The 18,093-nt window shown below is 40.6% G+C and overlaps 1 protein-coding gene across 1 annotated transcript in view; it reads left to right on the top strand.

Moving 5' to 3' along the window:
* The window catches only part of sv2ca (synaptic vesicle glycoprotein 2Ca), a 306,023-nt gene extending 289,291 nt beyond the window's left edge, over positions 1 to 16,732 (top strand). Inside the window, exons 13-14 of the mRNA XM_068029499.1 lie at positions 404 to 563; positions 8,201 to 16,732. Coding sequence (XP_067885600.1) covers positions 404 to 563; positions 8,201 to 8,384 — 344 coding nt within the window. The 3' untranslated portion in view covers positions 8,385 to 16,732. The remainder of the gene's footprint in view (positions 1 to 403; positions 564 to 8,200) is intronic.
* The last annotated feature ends 1,361 nt before the right edge of the window (positions 16,733 to 18,093 follow it).

The raw sequence follows: 18,093 nt of genomic DNA, 5'->3' as shown, positions 1-18,093 counted from the left end.
AGGAATTATCCACAGTGGCCCGGCCAATATTTATCCCTCAACCAACATCACTAAAACAGAATATTTGGTCAATCATCACATTGTTGTTTGTGGGAGCTTGCTGTGCACAGTTTGGCTGTCGTATTTCCAACATTACAACAGTGACTACAATTCAGAAAGCATTTCATCGGCTGTAAAGTGCTTTGGGACATCCTGATGTCATGAAAGGCACGATACAAATGCAAGTCTTTATTTTACTCATTTGGTCAGGTCACCTTATGATTACCTTGTTCCTATGAAGTCACGCCCACCCAAGATGTTAACTTGTCTTTTTCTTCCTTACAAATACTGGTGATACTGTGTGTAGCTAGCAATTTCTGTGCCTGTTTTACATTGATTACTGTTGCCTTTTGAACCTCTGTAGGTGGATCCATGGTTCTGTCTGGGATCAGCTGCTTTTTCCTGTGGTTTGGGACCAGTGAAGCCATGATGATTGGAATGCTGTGTCTGTACAACGGTCTGACCATTTCGGCATGGAACTCCCTCGATGTGATCACTGTAGAACTCCTGCCAACTGACAGGAGGTGAAGTATACAGTTTGCCACCTATTTCCTTTTTACATATGTGTCATTCTCCAACTGAAGTGATTTAAAAAATTATTTTCTCAGTTGGGAATGATTTTAGTATTGGATTAGAAACCAATGCTGTGAGTTTGAATCCCATCTTGTCAAATTATGAAATGGATTTCAATCAATTTGTACTTTGTGGCTGGCATTAGAAGAAAAAATACTATTAAAGTTGCTGGATTCTCATTAAAAACCCAACTGGTTCACTGATGTCCTGCAGGGAAGGGATCCTGCCACCCTACCTGGTGTGGCCTGCACGTGTCTTTAGTTCCACACTATGTGCTTGATGCTAACTGGCCTCAGGGCAACCAGTGATGGGCAATACTTACTGCCTTCCCCATGTTGCCCACATTGTCTTATATGAAACTAAGAAAAGATTCTGCAAGCTGTCTTTCAGCCGTTTAAGGCTGAAAAATCATTTACTGTGCATTGAACTGAAATGCAATGCCCGAAATGGTGGTGGAATCAGATTGAATAGTAACTTTCAAAAGGGAATTGGATAAATAGTTGAAAAGGAAAAATTTACAGGGGTGTGGGGAAACAATAGGGGGGGGGACAAACAGAATAGCTCTTTTAAAGGTTTTGCTCAGATATGGTGAATTGAATAGCCTTCTTCTGTGTTATATGATTCGATGAGGGGAATTTTGACATCATTCAAGACGGGCAGGAGAGGGTTGGGAGAAGGTGGTTAAATTGGTAAATATGTGAAACCCGACCCCAACCTGCTGCGAATGCACCTGCTTCCATTTTAACCGCGATGGGTTTCAGGGTGTTTGAGTAACCCGCTTTGGAGAGGTGGATTCATGATTATAAAATGTAAGTGAGGCTCCGTTTCTGATATTTTAACATCCATTTGATTTTAATGCTGACTGGCTGGATTTTCCAGGACTTGGGAAACCCAGCAGGTAATGTGAGGCAGGAGCAGCTGTATCCTGCAGGCATGCGCTTTTTAGAGCACTGTTTGCAAGTCAGGAGGAGAAAGGCTGCACCGCCCAGCCCTTTAAGCAAATCTTCTGCCATGATTGGCCTAACCTCCCACCAAACCCACGATTTTTCCCAGGCCCACTTCACTCCCAATTGCTGATCCGACGACTTGTCCACCAATCCCCAATCTTTCCTGGTTGCTCGGGACTGTCCACAACAGTCCCTGTGTGCAGCGTTCTACTGCAGGCTTTGCTACTCAGCGGCCAGCTTGCCTTCAATCTAGCCTCCTCCTGGGCAGGAAACAAATTTAAAGAATGATAGTGATGTCCTGCCATTAAATTCATCAATACCTCCACATTCCTGGGATTTCCAGAATTCTCCATCCACCAGAAACACAACCTCCCCCCCCCCACCTTCTCATAAATATTGGGGTCTATGATTCTACATTTTGCATCTGTACAATTGTGAAACTCAGTTGTGTTTGAGACAACAAAAATATAGTTTTACACCACTGCTGAAACAGATCATAAATCCACAATAGCTCTGGAATGACAACTAGTATTTATATAGAATTTTTAATGTAGCAAAATGTCCCAAGGTGGTTTACAGGTGCATCACCAAACAAAATTTGACAAGTCACATTAGAATATATTAGGACAGATGACCAAAAGCCTGGTCATAGGTTTTAGAGAATTTAAAGTGGGACAGAAAGGTGGAGAAGTTTAGGGAGGGAATTCCAGAGTTTAGGAACCTTGGCTACTGAAAGCACAGTCGGCAATGGTGGAGCGATGAAAATTGGGGTTGTGTAAGAGGCCAGTATTTGAGGAGCACAGAGATCTCAGTAGACTGTAGAGCTGGTAAAGGCTACAGAGATAGAGAGGGGCGAGGCCATGAAGGTATTTGAAAACAAGGATGAGAATTTTAAAATTTGAGGTGTTGCCAGACTGGGCATCAATGTAGGTCTGTGAGCACAGGACTGATAGGTGAATGAGACTTGGTGCGAGTTAGGATACAGGCAGCAGAGTTTTGAATGAGTTCAGGTTTACAGAGATACGAGGCAAGTAAGTAGCCAGAAGAGCATTGGAATAGTTGAATGTAGAGGCAACAAAGACATGAATGCATGTTTCAGCAGCAAATGAGCTGAGGCAGTGGTGCAGATTCAGTCTGCTCATAATTAGTTTTACATCTCTAATAACATCTTTGAAACAATATGTAATCATCTTTGTGTTTAATAATAAGTTATCCTGCTGGATATGAATAACAAGAGGGAATGCTTGGTCATCGACGAGCAGCTTCTGTAATTAATCTTCCTATACTCCTACTAATAGCATTCATGCGACAGGCCAGTCAGACATCATTGAGGCAGACTACGCACCAGCAGGATTTTAAAATAATTACAGATACGCAACAATAATTCTTATAATACAGTTAAGAAAATGAACATCAAATAATTAGATTGTTGTCCAGTTTCATAGTCGAATAATTTTTAGATCACATTTCAGCCATTTTTGCAGGCGCTATACTGTACAGTGCTGTACTGTCCTCACTTGAGGCATTTTATATATAATGGGTTGTATTATATATTGTTATACCATCTGTAAAGTGCTAGGAATTAATTATCTAGGAACTAATTGTTATGTGTAAGTGTTCTGGGGGGACACATTCATGGCTGTACTGGAAAGTCATGTGACATGTAACAGGACAGCAGCCTGGGGCAGTCCTAATCCAGAAAGCATGGTGGCTGAATGATTAAGACAAAGACGCTAGCCTTTCCAAGGTTAAAGTGTGATTATTTATAACATATGGGAACCAGAAAACAACCAGGAGACATAATAGGCTGCCTGTGTGAGCAGCTGCAGTAACTTATAGACAGTTATAATCTGAACACTTTACAGGGTCAGAGTCAAATCTATGGGCCTTTCACCGTCAGGATTGCAGTTTGAATCCAGACCACACTGATAGAATATGGGTTTCCTTGACTTAATTTGGCTTTAAATTGCAGTTTCAATTGGAAAGGCTGCAGCATGACTGGAGTGAAAGTTATAAAATATCACATTCGTGCAGTAGGGGATGACCTTCTGCAGTGATCTTCCACAGAGGAATTATATGAGTCATCTTGTTTGGGCAGAAACTCGGAAAAGTATTAAAAAGTGAGAAGGATAGTAACAGCCTTCAGGAGGACATAGACTGGTGAAATGGGCAGACACATGGCAGCAACTTAACACAGAGAAGTGTCTTGTGGTGGAAGAACGAGGAGTGGCAATATAAACTAAATGATATAATTTTAAAGGGGGTGCGGGAACATAGAGACCTGGGGTTGTATGTTCACAAATCTTTGAAGGTAGCAGGGAAAGTTGAGAAGGTGGTTAAAAAAGCATATGGGATTCTTGGCTTATAAACAGAGATGTAAAGTATAAAAGCAAGGAATTTATGCTAAACCTTTATAATCACTAGTTAAGCCTCAGCTGGAGTATTGTGTCCAATTCTGGTCACAACACTTTAGAAAGGATGTTAAGGAGGGTCCAGGAGATTTGCTAGAATGGGACCAGGGATGAAGGACCTCAGTTATGTGGGGAGGCGGGAGAAGCTGGACTTGTTCTCCTAGAGCAGAGCAGGTTAAGAGGAGATTTAATAGAGATGTTCAAAATCATAAAGGGTTTTGATAGAGTAAATTAATAGAATTTTTGTGGCAGAAGGGTCAGATTCAAGGAAATTGACAAATGAACCAGAGGCAAGATGAGGAGGTTTTTTTACGCAGCAAGTTGTGATCTGGATTGCATTGCCTAAAAGAGTGGTAAAAGCTAATTCAATAATAACTTTCAAAATGGAATTAGTAAGTACTTGAAGGGAAAAATGTTGTAGGGCTATGTGAAAGAGCAGGAAAATTCAACTAATCAGATAGTTCTTTCAAAGAGCTGGCACAGGCACGATGGGCTGAATGGTCTCTTCTGTGCTGTATCATTCTATGATTCTATGTGCTAAATTAGAAGGCATTTTGATCTGCATCAATACCCGACTTGGGAGTATTTGACACTGTCATCTGGGTGGGAGGAGCATGAAATTTAATTTTAACAGTGGGTGTAAAATGGGCATTAACAGATCAGAAGCTGGAAATTTTGAATGATATGAGGACAGATAAGTCCCCGGGGCCAGACAGGATACACCCAAGGATATTACGGGAAGCGAGGGAAGAGATTGCTGCGTGTTTGGCGATGATCTTTGCGTCTTCACTGTCCACTGGAGTAGTACCGGATGATTGGAGGGTGGCAAATGTTGTTCCCTTGTTTAAGAAAGGGAATAGGGATAACCCTGGGAATTATAGACCAGTCAGTCTTAATTCGGTAGTGGGCAAATTATTGGAGAGGATTCTGAGAGACAGGATTTATGATTATTTGGAAAAGCGTGGTTTGATTAGAGACAGTCAGCATGGCTTTGTAAGGGGCAGGTCATGCCTCACAAGCCTTATTGAATTCTTTGACGATGTGACAAAACACATTGATGAAGGAAGAGCAGTGGATGTGGTGTATATGGATTTTAGCAAGGCGTTTGATAAGGTTCCCCATGGTAGGCTCATTCAGAAAGTAAGGAGGCATGGGATTCAGGGAAAGTTGGCTGTCTGGATACAAAATTGGCTGGCCCATAGAAGTCAGAGGGTGGTAGTAGATGGAAAGTATTCAGCATGGAGCTCGGTGACCAGTGGTGTTCCACAAGGATCTGTTCTGGGACCTCTGCTCTTTGTGATTTTTATAAATGACTTGGATGAGGAAGTGGAAGGCTGGGTTAGCAAGTTTGCCAATGACACGAAGGTTTCTGGAGTTGTGGATAGTGTGGAAGGCTGTTGTAGGTTGCAACGGGACATTGACAGGATGCAGAGCTGGGCTGTGAAGTGGCAGATGGAGTTCAACCTGGAAAAGTGTGAAGTGATTCATTTTGGAAGGTCGAATTTGAATGCAGAATACAGGCTTAAAGACAGGATTCTTGGTAGTGTGGAGGAACAGAGGGATCTTGGGGTCCATGTCCATAGATCGCTCAAAGTTGCCACCCAAGTTGATAGGGTTGTTAAGAAGGCGTATGGTGTGTTGGCTTTCATTAACAGGGGGATTGAGTTTAAGAGCCGTGAGGTTATGCTGCAGCTCTATAAGGCCCTGGTTCGACCACACTTGGAATATTGTGTTCAGTTCTGGTCGCCTCATGATAGGAAGGATGTGGAAGCTTTAGAGAGGGTGCAGAGGAGATTTACCAGGATGCTGCCTGGACTGGAGGGCATGTCCTATGAAGAAAGATTGAGGGAGCTAGGGCTTTTCTCATTGGAGCGAAGAAGGATGAGAGGTGACTTGATAGTGAGGTACAAGATGATGAGAGGCATAGATAGAGTGGATAGCCAGAGACTTTTTCCCAGGATGGAAAGGGCTATCACCAAGGGGCATAATTTTAAGGTGATTGGAGGAAGGTTTCGGGGAGATGTCAGAGGTAGGTTCTTTACACAGAGAGTGGTGGGTGCGTGGAATGCGCTGCCAGCGGTGGTAGTAGAAGCAGATACATTAGGGGCATTTAAGCGACTCTTGGATAGGTACATGGATGATAGTAGAATGAAGGGTAGGTAGTTAGTTTGATCTTAGAGTAGGTTAAAGTTCGGCACAACATCATGGGCCGAAGGGCCTGTACTGTGCTGTACTGTTCTATGTTCTATAAGCCTTTTATACGAATTGCACATGATTTTACATTCCAGTGTCATCAGGGAGGTGACTCACCTATTCTCTCCAACAAGGTGAGACAACTTTTAGACAAGTAAACCAATGCTTCAGGCATCGCCAGGGCACATGGGAAACCTTTCTTTTAAAGACTAGGTAATTGAAGTCTATATTTCTGTCTCCTCATCAGAGCTAGGGCTGCGGTTTTGCCCACCAGTTAGCCATCTTCTGATCCACTCTCACCAGCTCTTGCTCACTAGTGCTGAATAATTCACCCAGTGCACCTTTCTAAGTCACTCTTTCTCTTATATCTGGGTGCCAAATTCTGTGCTTGTGCTTGGGAAGGATGGAGCGAGCAATGGTGCATCTCTGAGGAGTGATCCTCTCCATCTCTTTCGCGGTAGAGTTCAATACATAGGATGCACCTGGAAAAGAAAGGGAAGGACAAGGGTCAAATTTATCGGAAGGTTACATAGTTGCACATGAGTGCAGCACAAGGCAGTACCAGTTTGCTACACTGCCTGTATGTGTGACCGTTTGAAGGAAGAGAAAAGATGTGAGAAAGAGGCAGTCACTCTGGTGTACTTGGCCTCCAGCCTCACCATCCCTGATGTTTCTCTTGCTGCCTGCCCCAGGCTTCCTCCTTTATCTGACTGAGAGCTAGTACAGCATCTAGCCCTCTCGTTCTGGTCTTTGGGAGCCAGCTTTCCCTGCAGTAAGAGTAGGAGTATTTATCTGAAAAGGAAGAATGTGCAGAGTTACGGGGAGAAGGCGGGGGAGTGGCTTATTTGGAGAGCTATTGCAGAATGGCTTCCTCCCATGCTGCAATAATTCTGTGATTCTGAGTGAAGCAGTGTGTAATTCTTGCAAATTGTTGCACAGTTGTGTGAGGCAGCTTCACATGAAATGCATGTTGTGAGCAAGGTGGGAAAGTGGGAATCCTCAAGAAAGAAACTCCAATGTGATTGTGTAAACAGCAGAAGAGTGAAATGCTTTCTAGTTGTTATCAAGTAAAAGCAGAATGCTGTTTGTGAGTGCAGCAGCTGCAGGCAAGTGTGTGCTTAGAATGAAAAGGAGGGTTAGCGCAGTGTCCTGTTGTGATTAGAGAAGCATGTGGAGCGGGGGAGGGATCTGTTTGGGTGCTCAGGGAGGCAGATGGGGAAAGTACTATCGCAGGGTCTCATGATGAGCAAAAGAGGTAGTAAGACATCATTCTCACTTTTGCAGTCTGGGTAAGGTGAATGTGTTTCTTCTGCCATGTCCCCATGTCTGGGGAATGAGCCTGCCATTGACATTCTAGTTATATATTTCCAGGCCTGCTGCAGCATTTGCCTGCTCAACCTTTTTCCATTTATAGGGATGAGAATCTGTCTCCAGGTCCTCATTTGTTCCAGAGGGACCTCACTGCTGCATCTCTGAACTGGGGGGGGGGGCCTTACAAGAGAAATGCACCACAGAAAATAACACCCATAAAAATGTTCAAATTTATTGCACAGTTAAACTGCTTCAAGAGGTGTAAGTTTGCTTTTAATAGGCACTGGGCCCACTAAAAATCCAGCTACTGACAAGCTAACAGCTCACTCTTGAGTTTTAAATGAAGCCCAATTATCAAAATAGTTCATGCCTCTTGCTACTGATAATCAGACAGGTGTCCCAGTCACCTCTTGTCCACCATCTTCCCAATTTGCACCACACAAGGAAATTGACCCCAGCGTGTTAACAGCTGGCAACAAGGTGGTGCAGCTGACATTTTCTGAACAACGGCCTCCTAAATTCTCCCCGTTTAATAACAACCCTCTTTATATTGATTTAATGTCTTTTAAACCTACTTTTTCTTTAAAAAATTCTAGATGTGACTCAATCTTGGCAAAATGACCAAAACAATGACTTGATATTTACAATGTGTATTACGTGTCTGCTTCGCTTCTCAGGAAAAATGAATGCATTTCACTGAATTTGATAAACTTTTTTTTTTAACAGAGCGACAGGATTCGGATTCTTGAATGCCCTGTGTAAAGCAGCAACTGTACTTGGAAATCTCATTTTTGGTTCTTTGGTTGGTATAACCAAAGCAATCCCGATCCTGCTGGCATCCACTGTCCTCGTCTGTGGAGGCCTCATGGGACTCCGACTTCCTGATACAAGAAACCAGGTGCTCATGTGATTAGGTAAAGCCATCTGATGGATTTTCAGGTGGCCAGTGGCAATGATCAAGTGAGAGGTTTGAATAAAAAGGTCTGTAGTGCAAGAAAAAACAACTGTTCTCACACACAAGTACGTCACCTGGTTCTTTGCTTTACCTGAAGATTCCTTCCTATATCTTTACGCTTTCTGAACTATACTCACTCCTATTTCATTTAAAGTCATGTGATCAATGAGGCTGCAGTACGCACATACACAATCGTTTGTATGGCTGAGAGAACATAAAGAAGGAATAGTAAATCTTTTCTGACAGCGGGTTTTTATCCAGTGTGTGATCATTATTCAGGTTTATCCTCCCCTCTATATATTTAAACCAATTTAAAACATTCAGTCACAATAAATCAGCAAATGCATCAAATCAGTAAAGTTCTGAAGCAAGGCTAGAAGCAAACAATGGCATGCCATTAATACTAATGAAGCGTTTGCAGCATCCATGATGTGAAATTATTCCATTCCTTTAACATTCACTAAATCAATTTGTTTTATTTTTTAATGTTAATTTCAGTGGACAATGTTTTGTTTATATGGGAATAGAGATTATAATTGCAATGCCGAAATCAACTACTTTCTGTAGCCTATTTTGGCTTTTTTTATGTCATTTTAAAACTGCATGCAAACTCATCTTATAGGTTTCACTACAGTGGTAATGATGAATGAAAATCTTGCCAATAGTAAGCAATGTCCCATAGAAAAGAAAACTGTCTCTCTCACATTTCCACTTCTGTCCATTGATATATTTCCATTTCCAAACACATTCAATAACGATGCTATGAAAGATTTGAGACATTACAATAGGAAAGAAGCTGTACAATTGCCAGTAATATTGTTATACGGATTATACCACATTAAAATTTTAACTTTAAATGCACGTAAAAATGTCATTTTAAACAAGAATGTACAAAATCATCCAAGTAATTATGTTAACGTTTACATACTTCTATACCCATTTCATGTGAAAAGAATATCTCTTATTTACTAAAATCAAGAATTTTTAAAAATCATTGGTTAAGCAACCAAAACCCTATAGAGTGTTCATTTGAAACCTGAATGGCCTTTGACCTCATGTTTGCCTGTAAAATATGCATTGTGCCTCTTGTAGTTTGAATGATATATAAAATATTGTTTCCATTGCAATTGTAAATGCCAGAGCTGGATATTAATGTCTAAATGTTAATACAATTTAAAGATGATCTGAATAATTATTTCAGTAGGAACTAGTTCCTGTCTATTTTTAATTCTTTGCATTTAACTTTATTTGCATAGTTTGGTGCTGATTTGTCAAACATAAGCTAGGAATTTCCTCAGAGCTGCTCCCACTCTGCTGTTGTAACTTTAAAGTGTGGCAGATGGAGCAGGAGCAGCTATGAGGAGATTCCCAGCCATAATTATGCATTTCCCAAATGAATTCTTCCATTAACTATAGTAAACTACACAGCTGGTAATCAGGTTTGGACTTCCTCCTTTTGTATAATATTGTAGTAGATTTTTCTCCACCCAATAGCTTTACTAAAAATTGGATGTGAATATACAGCAGTGTTACCTTTCTACTAAAATTAGTGAATGAAGGCAAATCTAGCCCATTTATAGCATAGCATTGTTATCGTCTTAATAAATTGAACATTTTTAATTGTCTGGGGTGGAGGAAGCCTTCCTATTGTTAATGATTTTTCCATTTAATGCAACAGCAAACAACTTTCATTTATATAGCACCTTTAATGTGCAGTAAAAATGTCCCAAGGTGCTACACAGGTGCATGATCAAATAAAAACAGACAATAGCAATGAATACATTTTAGAACTCATTTGCTGGAACATTCAATTTTGACGGGGCTTCAAACCTTCAGTATCAGATCATCTGTCCATCATACACCCTTCTCCCCTTTCCCCAATTCCCCTTTTCAGTGATGTCAATGGAATGAAAAAAATCAGGAGGGTTGTATAGGGGGTGGCCAAACTGATAACACCCCTTCACATTCCCGCAGAAGTTGAAAGTTCAGCCCATTAGCCCAGTTTTTTTTAAACCAAAAATACAAGTTAATTAATGGAAAATTGCAACTGCAAACTACCAGCAGAAATTTGGTGGTTATAGCTCTCACTGGAAGAATACAACTAAATAAAAAATTCACAAGAGGACTAGAAAAGTCCAATAAACTTTTCCTTGGCAAGTGAAATGCAAAATATCCTAGCAATGTAGAGCTGAGCAAGATACTTGAACACTTTCAGCTTTTTTAGCATTCTGTTTCCTTAGCTTGGACTCTCAGACATTTTGGGGATTACTTTGCAAGGATTCTTCCAATGACAAGTGTACTTCCTCTCTTTCTGTTGGTCTACTCTGTAACATGTTAACCTGATCAGACATGCCGAGAACTTGGATCTAAACTGGATTTTTGGGCTTGCCTACTTTATGTTATTTATACTTGTATATGGAGATCAAAGGAAAGACAACATTTGCTTAAGTCTGACCTCCAGTGGACAATATAAACAAGGCACCAAGTGGTTCAATATAAAGTAAGAAAGCAAGACCAATTTGGAGGCAGCACAATGCAACGTTTTGGTGAATTTACTATCAGGGTAACCACCTTAGTAGCCATTTCCCTCAATTATCAGCTTTAACTTTGAGGTGAGCAGGAATTCAAAAGAACATACAAAAAGTTAAGCACATCAAATTTAACCTGTTGAAGCTCCTCTATTTTATTCCCTAATTCTCCCATTATGATATCCAGCTTCATTTTGAATGCCCTTAATGTTTTCTGCTCAACATTTATTTTCTGGGCAACCATTCTTCTACCATAATAGGATGTGTAATAATCCAATTGTTTCATTCAAAGTTGTAAATGCTTAAAAACAGCACACTAGAAAATTAAGTTAAAGATCAGGATCGAGTCTAGTCCTTCAAGGAGCCAAAATGTCTTGAACCTGCATAGACTCAGGAGGTCACAGAGCATCCAAGGAGATGCTTGCTGATTCTTTCAGTGCACACTTGGCAACTCCTTTATACTTTACAGATGAAACACACATTCTGAGCTCCATAGGACTGAATATCAAGAAAATTCATTCTAAATATTCCAACTAAACCAAAAGATTTTTGCTCTTTTATTGCCAGGTTAAGGTCTTATAGGGTATGAAGCTGTTTTCTGAGAAATGCTTAAATATTTACATAATTGGCATTAATCTGCAATGTATGATATTTACCTGCCTCTATGTAAAAATGGGAACTTTTTTGTCTGTATCTTCCTCATGGTCTTAGTGTTTTAGGTATGCATATGTGTTGTACGTCAAGTATATAACAGTGCGAACTCACTGCAGTTGTTCCTCCGCATTTGTGAACTTGCATCTGTCTCTGCCAGGGCCATCGCCAGAATTTAGTAGGCCAGAGAGACAAAGCTCTATAGCAAAACTATAGCATAATATAATAGCGCTGAAATTATAGTAGTATACAAATTCATCAGACTGTGTACAGTCTGTTCAAATAATGGATTCTAAAATGTGACACATAGGTGATTTGTGAATTCATGCACTATTTAAGAAATAAAGGTCTACAGCTACCAAATATCCAGTAGGACAAATTATATGTAACCTCTTTAGATTCTTATAATTTAAATCCAATACAATCTTATAGGATAAATGAAAAATCCTATAGGAGTTCTTGGTAATGCCTATGCAGGCTTTATGCCAAAACTTTTGTATATAGATAGATCCATGCAATGCTCCCTTTAGTCTTCTTAGGACATTTTCTACAAATGTAACAAAATGGGAAAATAGATGTCTGTAGGCTTAACAAAAGCTGAACTTGTTAATCAGAATGCCACTGTAACTGATCATGTGTTTGTTGTAAGTAGTTCAGCACAGTCACTTTACATGCTTCAGAACACAGATTGGCATGAAATTTCTTGTGGAGCACGAGGGCAACACTTTGTAAACATTTGTTGGTAAGGATGGACAGTAACTTTTGTACATTCATGAAAAGGTATTTTGTGTCTATAAACCCTACAGTAGAAAAGGGATATAATGTACTACAAATATGCATAGGCAAAAAAGCATCCTGGATCATAAATCTTTACTGTGGAAATCATAAGATGCAGTTAACCACTATTTGTTACAAATTGTAATGCAACTGATAACTAGATGAACAGTGGAGTTTTACCAAATTCATATTTTATCTCACTTCTGTAGACTTTGGGATTCATATCATACAACTTATTTCTAGACAGAGTCATTAATTGGAAAGGTGATAACAGCCAATTAAAACCTATGGTTGACAGCAGGAAAGGTATCCCTCAGCCCCATGCAAACTATAAAACATTAATGGTCATTTTTATTTACAGCTCAGAAGGGGCCATTCAGCCCATTGAGTCCATGCTAGCTGTCTGTAGAGCACTCCAGTCAGTCCCATTCCCCCACTCTATCCCCACAGCCCTGCAAGTTAATTTCCTTCAAGTGTCCATCCAAATTCTTTTTGAAATCATTGATTGTCTCTGCCTCCAGGTCATTACCACACGGTGCATAAAAGAAGTCTTCCTCACATTCCCTCTGCATCTCTTGCCCAAAGCCTTCAATCTGTGTCCCCTAGTCCTTGTACCATCAGCTAATGGGAACAGTTTTTCTTTGACTACCTTATGCAAACATGTTATAATCTTGTACACCTCTATCAAATCTCCCCGCAATCTCCCCTGCTCCAAGGAGAACAACACCTGCTTCTCCAACCTAACCTTGTAAATAAAATCCTTCATACCTGGAACCATTTTGCTAACCTCCTCTGCACTCTCTCAAGGACCTTCACATCCTTCCTGAAGTGTAGTGACTAGAACTGGATGCAATACTCCAGTTGTGGCTTAACCAAAACTTTATAAAGGTTTAGCATAGCTACCCTGCTTTTGTACTCAATACCTCTATTTATGAAGCCCAAGATCCCATATGCTTTGCTGACCACTCTCTCAATATGTCCTCCCACCTTCAAAAATCTATACTCACGTACCCCCAGGTCCCTCTGTCCCTGCACATACTTTAAAACTATGCCATTAAGTCGATATGACCTTTCCCCATCTCTTCTGCCAAAATGCATCACCCCACTCTTGTCTGTGTTAAATTCCATATACCACTTGTCTGCCCGTTCTGCTAGCCTATCTATGTCCTATTGTAGTCAATTTGTATCATCCTCACTGTTTGCCATCGTTTAATATCATTGGCAAATTTTGAAATTATACTAAAGCATGGTCCTAGCACTGACCCGTGGAGGAAACCACTGTCTACCATCCTCCCATCTGAAAAATAACCATTTACCACAACTCACTGTTTTCTGCGCTTAAGCCAATTTCTTTTTATCCAAGCTGACACTGACCCTCCTATTCCATGAGCCTCAATTTTGTTAACCAGCCTTTTATGTGGTACTTTGTCACATCCATTGCATTTCCTTCACCAATGTTCTCTGTTACCTAATGATGCAAACAATACACTTTATGTAGATTTAAAGTGCAAGCTCTGTATCTTGTGATATAAGCCTGCTCAGGATGACACTCTAAACCTGCACAACCTACTGAGTATTTGCATCATAAAAATATAAGAGTTCAAGTTACAATTCTGCTATGCTTTCAGTCATAATGTATATTTCCAAATCTCTCTATTTCAATTCCCATTTATTCCTTGCAGCTTTGCTTTCCTGCCTGTTTAATATAATAATGATGATGGTACTAGATGCGTGTTGCTAATCACAGATGCTGAATCAAACCCTGACTTAGTACAGCGGCGAAACTCATTACGAAAGCAGAATACTGTGGATGCTGGTAATCTGAAATACTCAGCAGGTCAGGCAGTTTCTGTGGAGAGAGAAGCAGAGTTAACATTTCATCAGAATGTTGCTCATTAAATGGCCTTGGAAGCACAGGTGTTCAGACTGCCCTTCACTCGTCAATTAGTCAGGTTATAAATGACATTTTTACATTTTGTTATTGAGCAATGCTGTATTAAAATTATTTTTAATAAGTAATAACTGTACTCATATTTCAAAATCTTCCCCTTTGTAAACAAACTCAAAAGTCTGAATAGAAGTTCAGAACTCATTTTTCATTTGTATCAACCACTCCCCTCCACATTACACACACAAATACAATTTTTCCAGACTTTCTTATTATTATTCTTTAATAGGGTTTTAACAACAAATTCTTTGGGCTTTATTACACATTTTAGTATGGCTGCAAGACTTAGCTAACAATAGTTGGCATTTTGTCTTGCTCACTAGTTTATTCACTTCTACTTTTTCATTAAACTTAACACCCTGAAGCAAATGTGGTCCATGATTACTTTGCCCCTTATTTTAGTAACTTCCAATCCGTACCTCCCCATAGTGACATGATTGAAATAAAAAGCTCATCAATATGGGAAAGTGCATGGACAACCCTGTCTCCATATTGCAGCATTTGAGAGAGTTCCCTTTGAGGGTGACATCGCTTGGGATTGTGGCCCTGGACAAAAAGTTAGCAAGTCACACTGGAGTAAGACCTGCAATGTCACGAATCTAATTATACTGGCGCTAAACTACCATCATTCCCTGATAAAAATTGATTAAGAGTTCCTTCATGAAATTGCTGAAACAATTAGACAATTATTCATCAAGCTTTGCTCCCATTTTGTTTCTGTGATTTTCAAAATATTTTTGATTATTCTCAAACCCAGAGTTCTCTGAAATTCAAACCAATTTTCTTCATTCATATTGATCTAACCCCATGGGCTGAATTTTATTAGGAAAAAATAGGTGAGTTTGGATCCGTTAGGCATTGTAAAGTGTCAGGAATCTGTTACCTGACTCACACCCACCTTCAACCTTCCCGTTTCCAGCTTTAATTGAGGCCGGAAGGTGGGTGGTGACCAGCCTGATCCAAGAGGCAGGTTGGAACTTTAAATATTTTAATGTGCCTGCGGGCCTCATTGTCATTCTACTTTTTAACTTTAACTGCTGTTGGCCAGGTTACCTGAGTGTCGGGTAACCCGGCAGCTTCCTCAAGGTGAGGACTTAGTGGATTCAGGAGGTAAGTGCCTTCACACCTATCTCCTGGATGCAGATGTCTGCCTGAGGAGCCTCCACGATTGGGGCCCAAGCCAACAGCTTTCCCCCCCCACCCCCACCCCCCGAGGCCTCCACCTCAACCCCCTCCCTCACCACAAGGCATCCGACCTTGCCCCCCGCTTCCAGACCCGACCTCCCCCTCTGCCTCCCCACCCAGGGATCAGCAGTCCCCACAATTGATCCCCTCTGATCACGCCCACCCCTCCGTCAACCTCCCCCCAACACCATACAACCCCCATTCCCGGCGCAGTCTTAACTGCTGCTGTGGCCATCAGGGACCAGCTCCATGCTCGACTGAAAGCCAAGCTGTCAATCAGGCTGGGCCTCCAGACAGGGAACTGATCACTGACGTCACGAACACATGGTGGAGTTAAAATTTACCCACCACTTTCAACCTGCTCCCTATGGTTCAGGTCAATATAAATCCTGCACCATTTATTTTTTTCATGTAGTTGTTATCATTGTTTACACACCAATACATAGAGGACCTCAGATTATCCATTAAAATTAAATTAAATTGTGTCAACTATATTGTAAACTGAATGGTAAAACTAGTCACTAAGAGATGAAGTCGGGTTTTGCCTCTAGCGATACCCTAGCTCTGCTATGACTTAGCTTCTTCAGCTTGACTGAAACTGACTAATTTTGTTTCACTGCATGGTCTATGATGGGTGAGGTTCCTACATGTGCAATCCTTACAGCATTCTTTCTATAGGTGTAGTACGAAAGGAAAACATGCACTGAAATTTAACTTACTTGATTTGTTTATAGAACAGGACAGATATATACACTGATGTTGAAAGGGGCTTATGACTATATAACAAACTAGTTTAATTTGTACTATATATTGAGTCTCTTATCCTTAATGTTGGCGATGTCCCTGACATTTAAGTTTTGCAAAAGAAATAACACCCACAATTATCAACACTGTGCGCTTGCTATTGTATGTCAGCTGAGTGTGTACACGTTTTCTGATTTTTTTTTCTGTTAAGGTTGTCCAAAACTGGGATGCATCTTGCTGGTATGCTGCAACCAGTGGGATTTCTGTACACTGGAACTACAATGTGTTTGCCACAAATCTCTCAAAGCTGTGTCTATACTTGTGAAAGGGCATGTCAAATGTACAGTATAAATTTAAAAACGTGGGTTTGTGTATAAAAGAAATTGCCAAATAAATATCATTGATGTAATGAATAAAAAGGTTTAATGTGAGCCAAATGAAAGCAAGAGCATTTTTGCTCTCTGGTATTAAAATAAATAAAACAAAGTTCTCAGTAGAAATAATTTGCAACTGTTTTTTTATTAATAGTGATGTTCATAAACTGAATAGTGATTGAAAGCTAAAATAACTCACATTTTCTAAGAGATCTCAGAGGATGGATTGCACTGGCTACTATGTGTAGCAAAATCATAAATATCTTCTCATAAATCATAAATAGTGATAAGAGCAATTATTCCCCCCTCATTGGATCCTTTCCAACGTAACCTCTAGCACAAATTTCTGACATGTTTCTGGAATAGATGTCTATTCAGATTCAGGTACATACATGAGGACGATCCACTTGGTCATTTGTTGCTGTCCCTCCCTTTCTCTGTAACCTCTTCCAACCCTACAACCCTCTGAGATCTCCACACTCCTCCAATTCTGGATATGTGCGCATCCCTGCTTTTCATTGCTCCACCATTCCCAGCTAGTGCCTTCAGCTGCCTCGGCCCTAAGTTCTGGAATTTCCTCCCTAAACTTCTCTGTCTCTGCACCTCTCTTTCTTCCTTTAAGACGCTTTTTAAAACCTACCTCTTACCTATCCGAATATCTTCTTTTGTGGCTCAGTGCAAAATGTTGTTTGACAGTTCTCCTCTGAAATACCTTGGGATGTTTTACTGCATTAAATGCAGCATATAAGAACATAAGAACTAGGAGCAGGAGTAGGCAATTCAGCCCCTCGAGCCTGCTCTGCCATTCAATACGATCATGGCTGATCTCATCTCGGCCTCAACTCCACTTTCCTGCCCGTTCTCCATAACTCTTCAACTCATTACTAATTAAAAATCTGTCTATCTCCTCCTTAAATTTACTCTATGCCCCAGCATCTACTGCACTCTGGGGTAGCGAATTCCACAAATTCACAACCCTGTGAGAGAAGTAATTTCTCCTCATCTCTGTTTTAAATCTGCTACCCCTTATCCTAAAACTATGACCTCTCGTTCCTCTCGCCCCACCAGAGGAAACATCATCTCTACGTCTACTTTGTCAACCCCCTTAATCATCTTATATACCTCAATTAGATCTCCTCTCATTCTTCTAAACTCTAGAGAGTAAAGGCCTAAACTGCTCAATCTCTCTTCATAAGACAACCCTCTCATCTCTGGAGTCTATCTAGTGAACCTCCTCTGAATTGCCTCCAATGCAACTACATCCCTCCTCAAGTAAGGGGACCAAAACTGTACGTAATACTCCAGGTGCGATCTCACTAATGTCTTGTACAGTTGCGGCAACACTTCCCTACTTTTATACTCTATTCCTTTAGCAATGAATGCCAAAATTCCAAGGTGTAGTTGTTGTGGTTGAGGTGACCCATATCACTTCCACCCAACTTTGATAGAGTTTTTCC

The sequence above is a fragment of the Heterodontus francisci genome, chromosome 4 (assembly GCF_036365525.1).
Source record: "Heterodontus francisci isolate sHetFra1 chromosome 4, sHetFra1.hap1, whole genome shotgun sequence".
Taxonomy (NCBI): domain Eukaryota; kingdom Metazoa; phylum Chordata; class Chondrichthyes; order Heterodontiformes; family Heterodontidae; genus Heterodontus; species Heterodontus francisci.
Note: the sequence above shows the minus strand (reverse complement) of the source record. Positions and strands in the feature narration are given on the sequence as shown.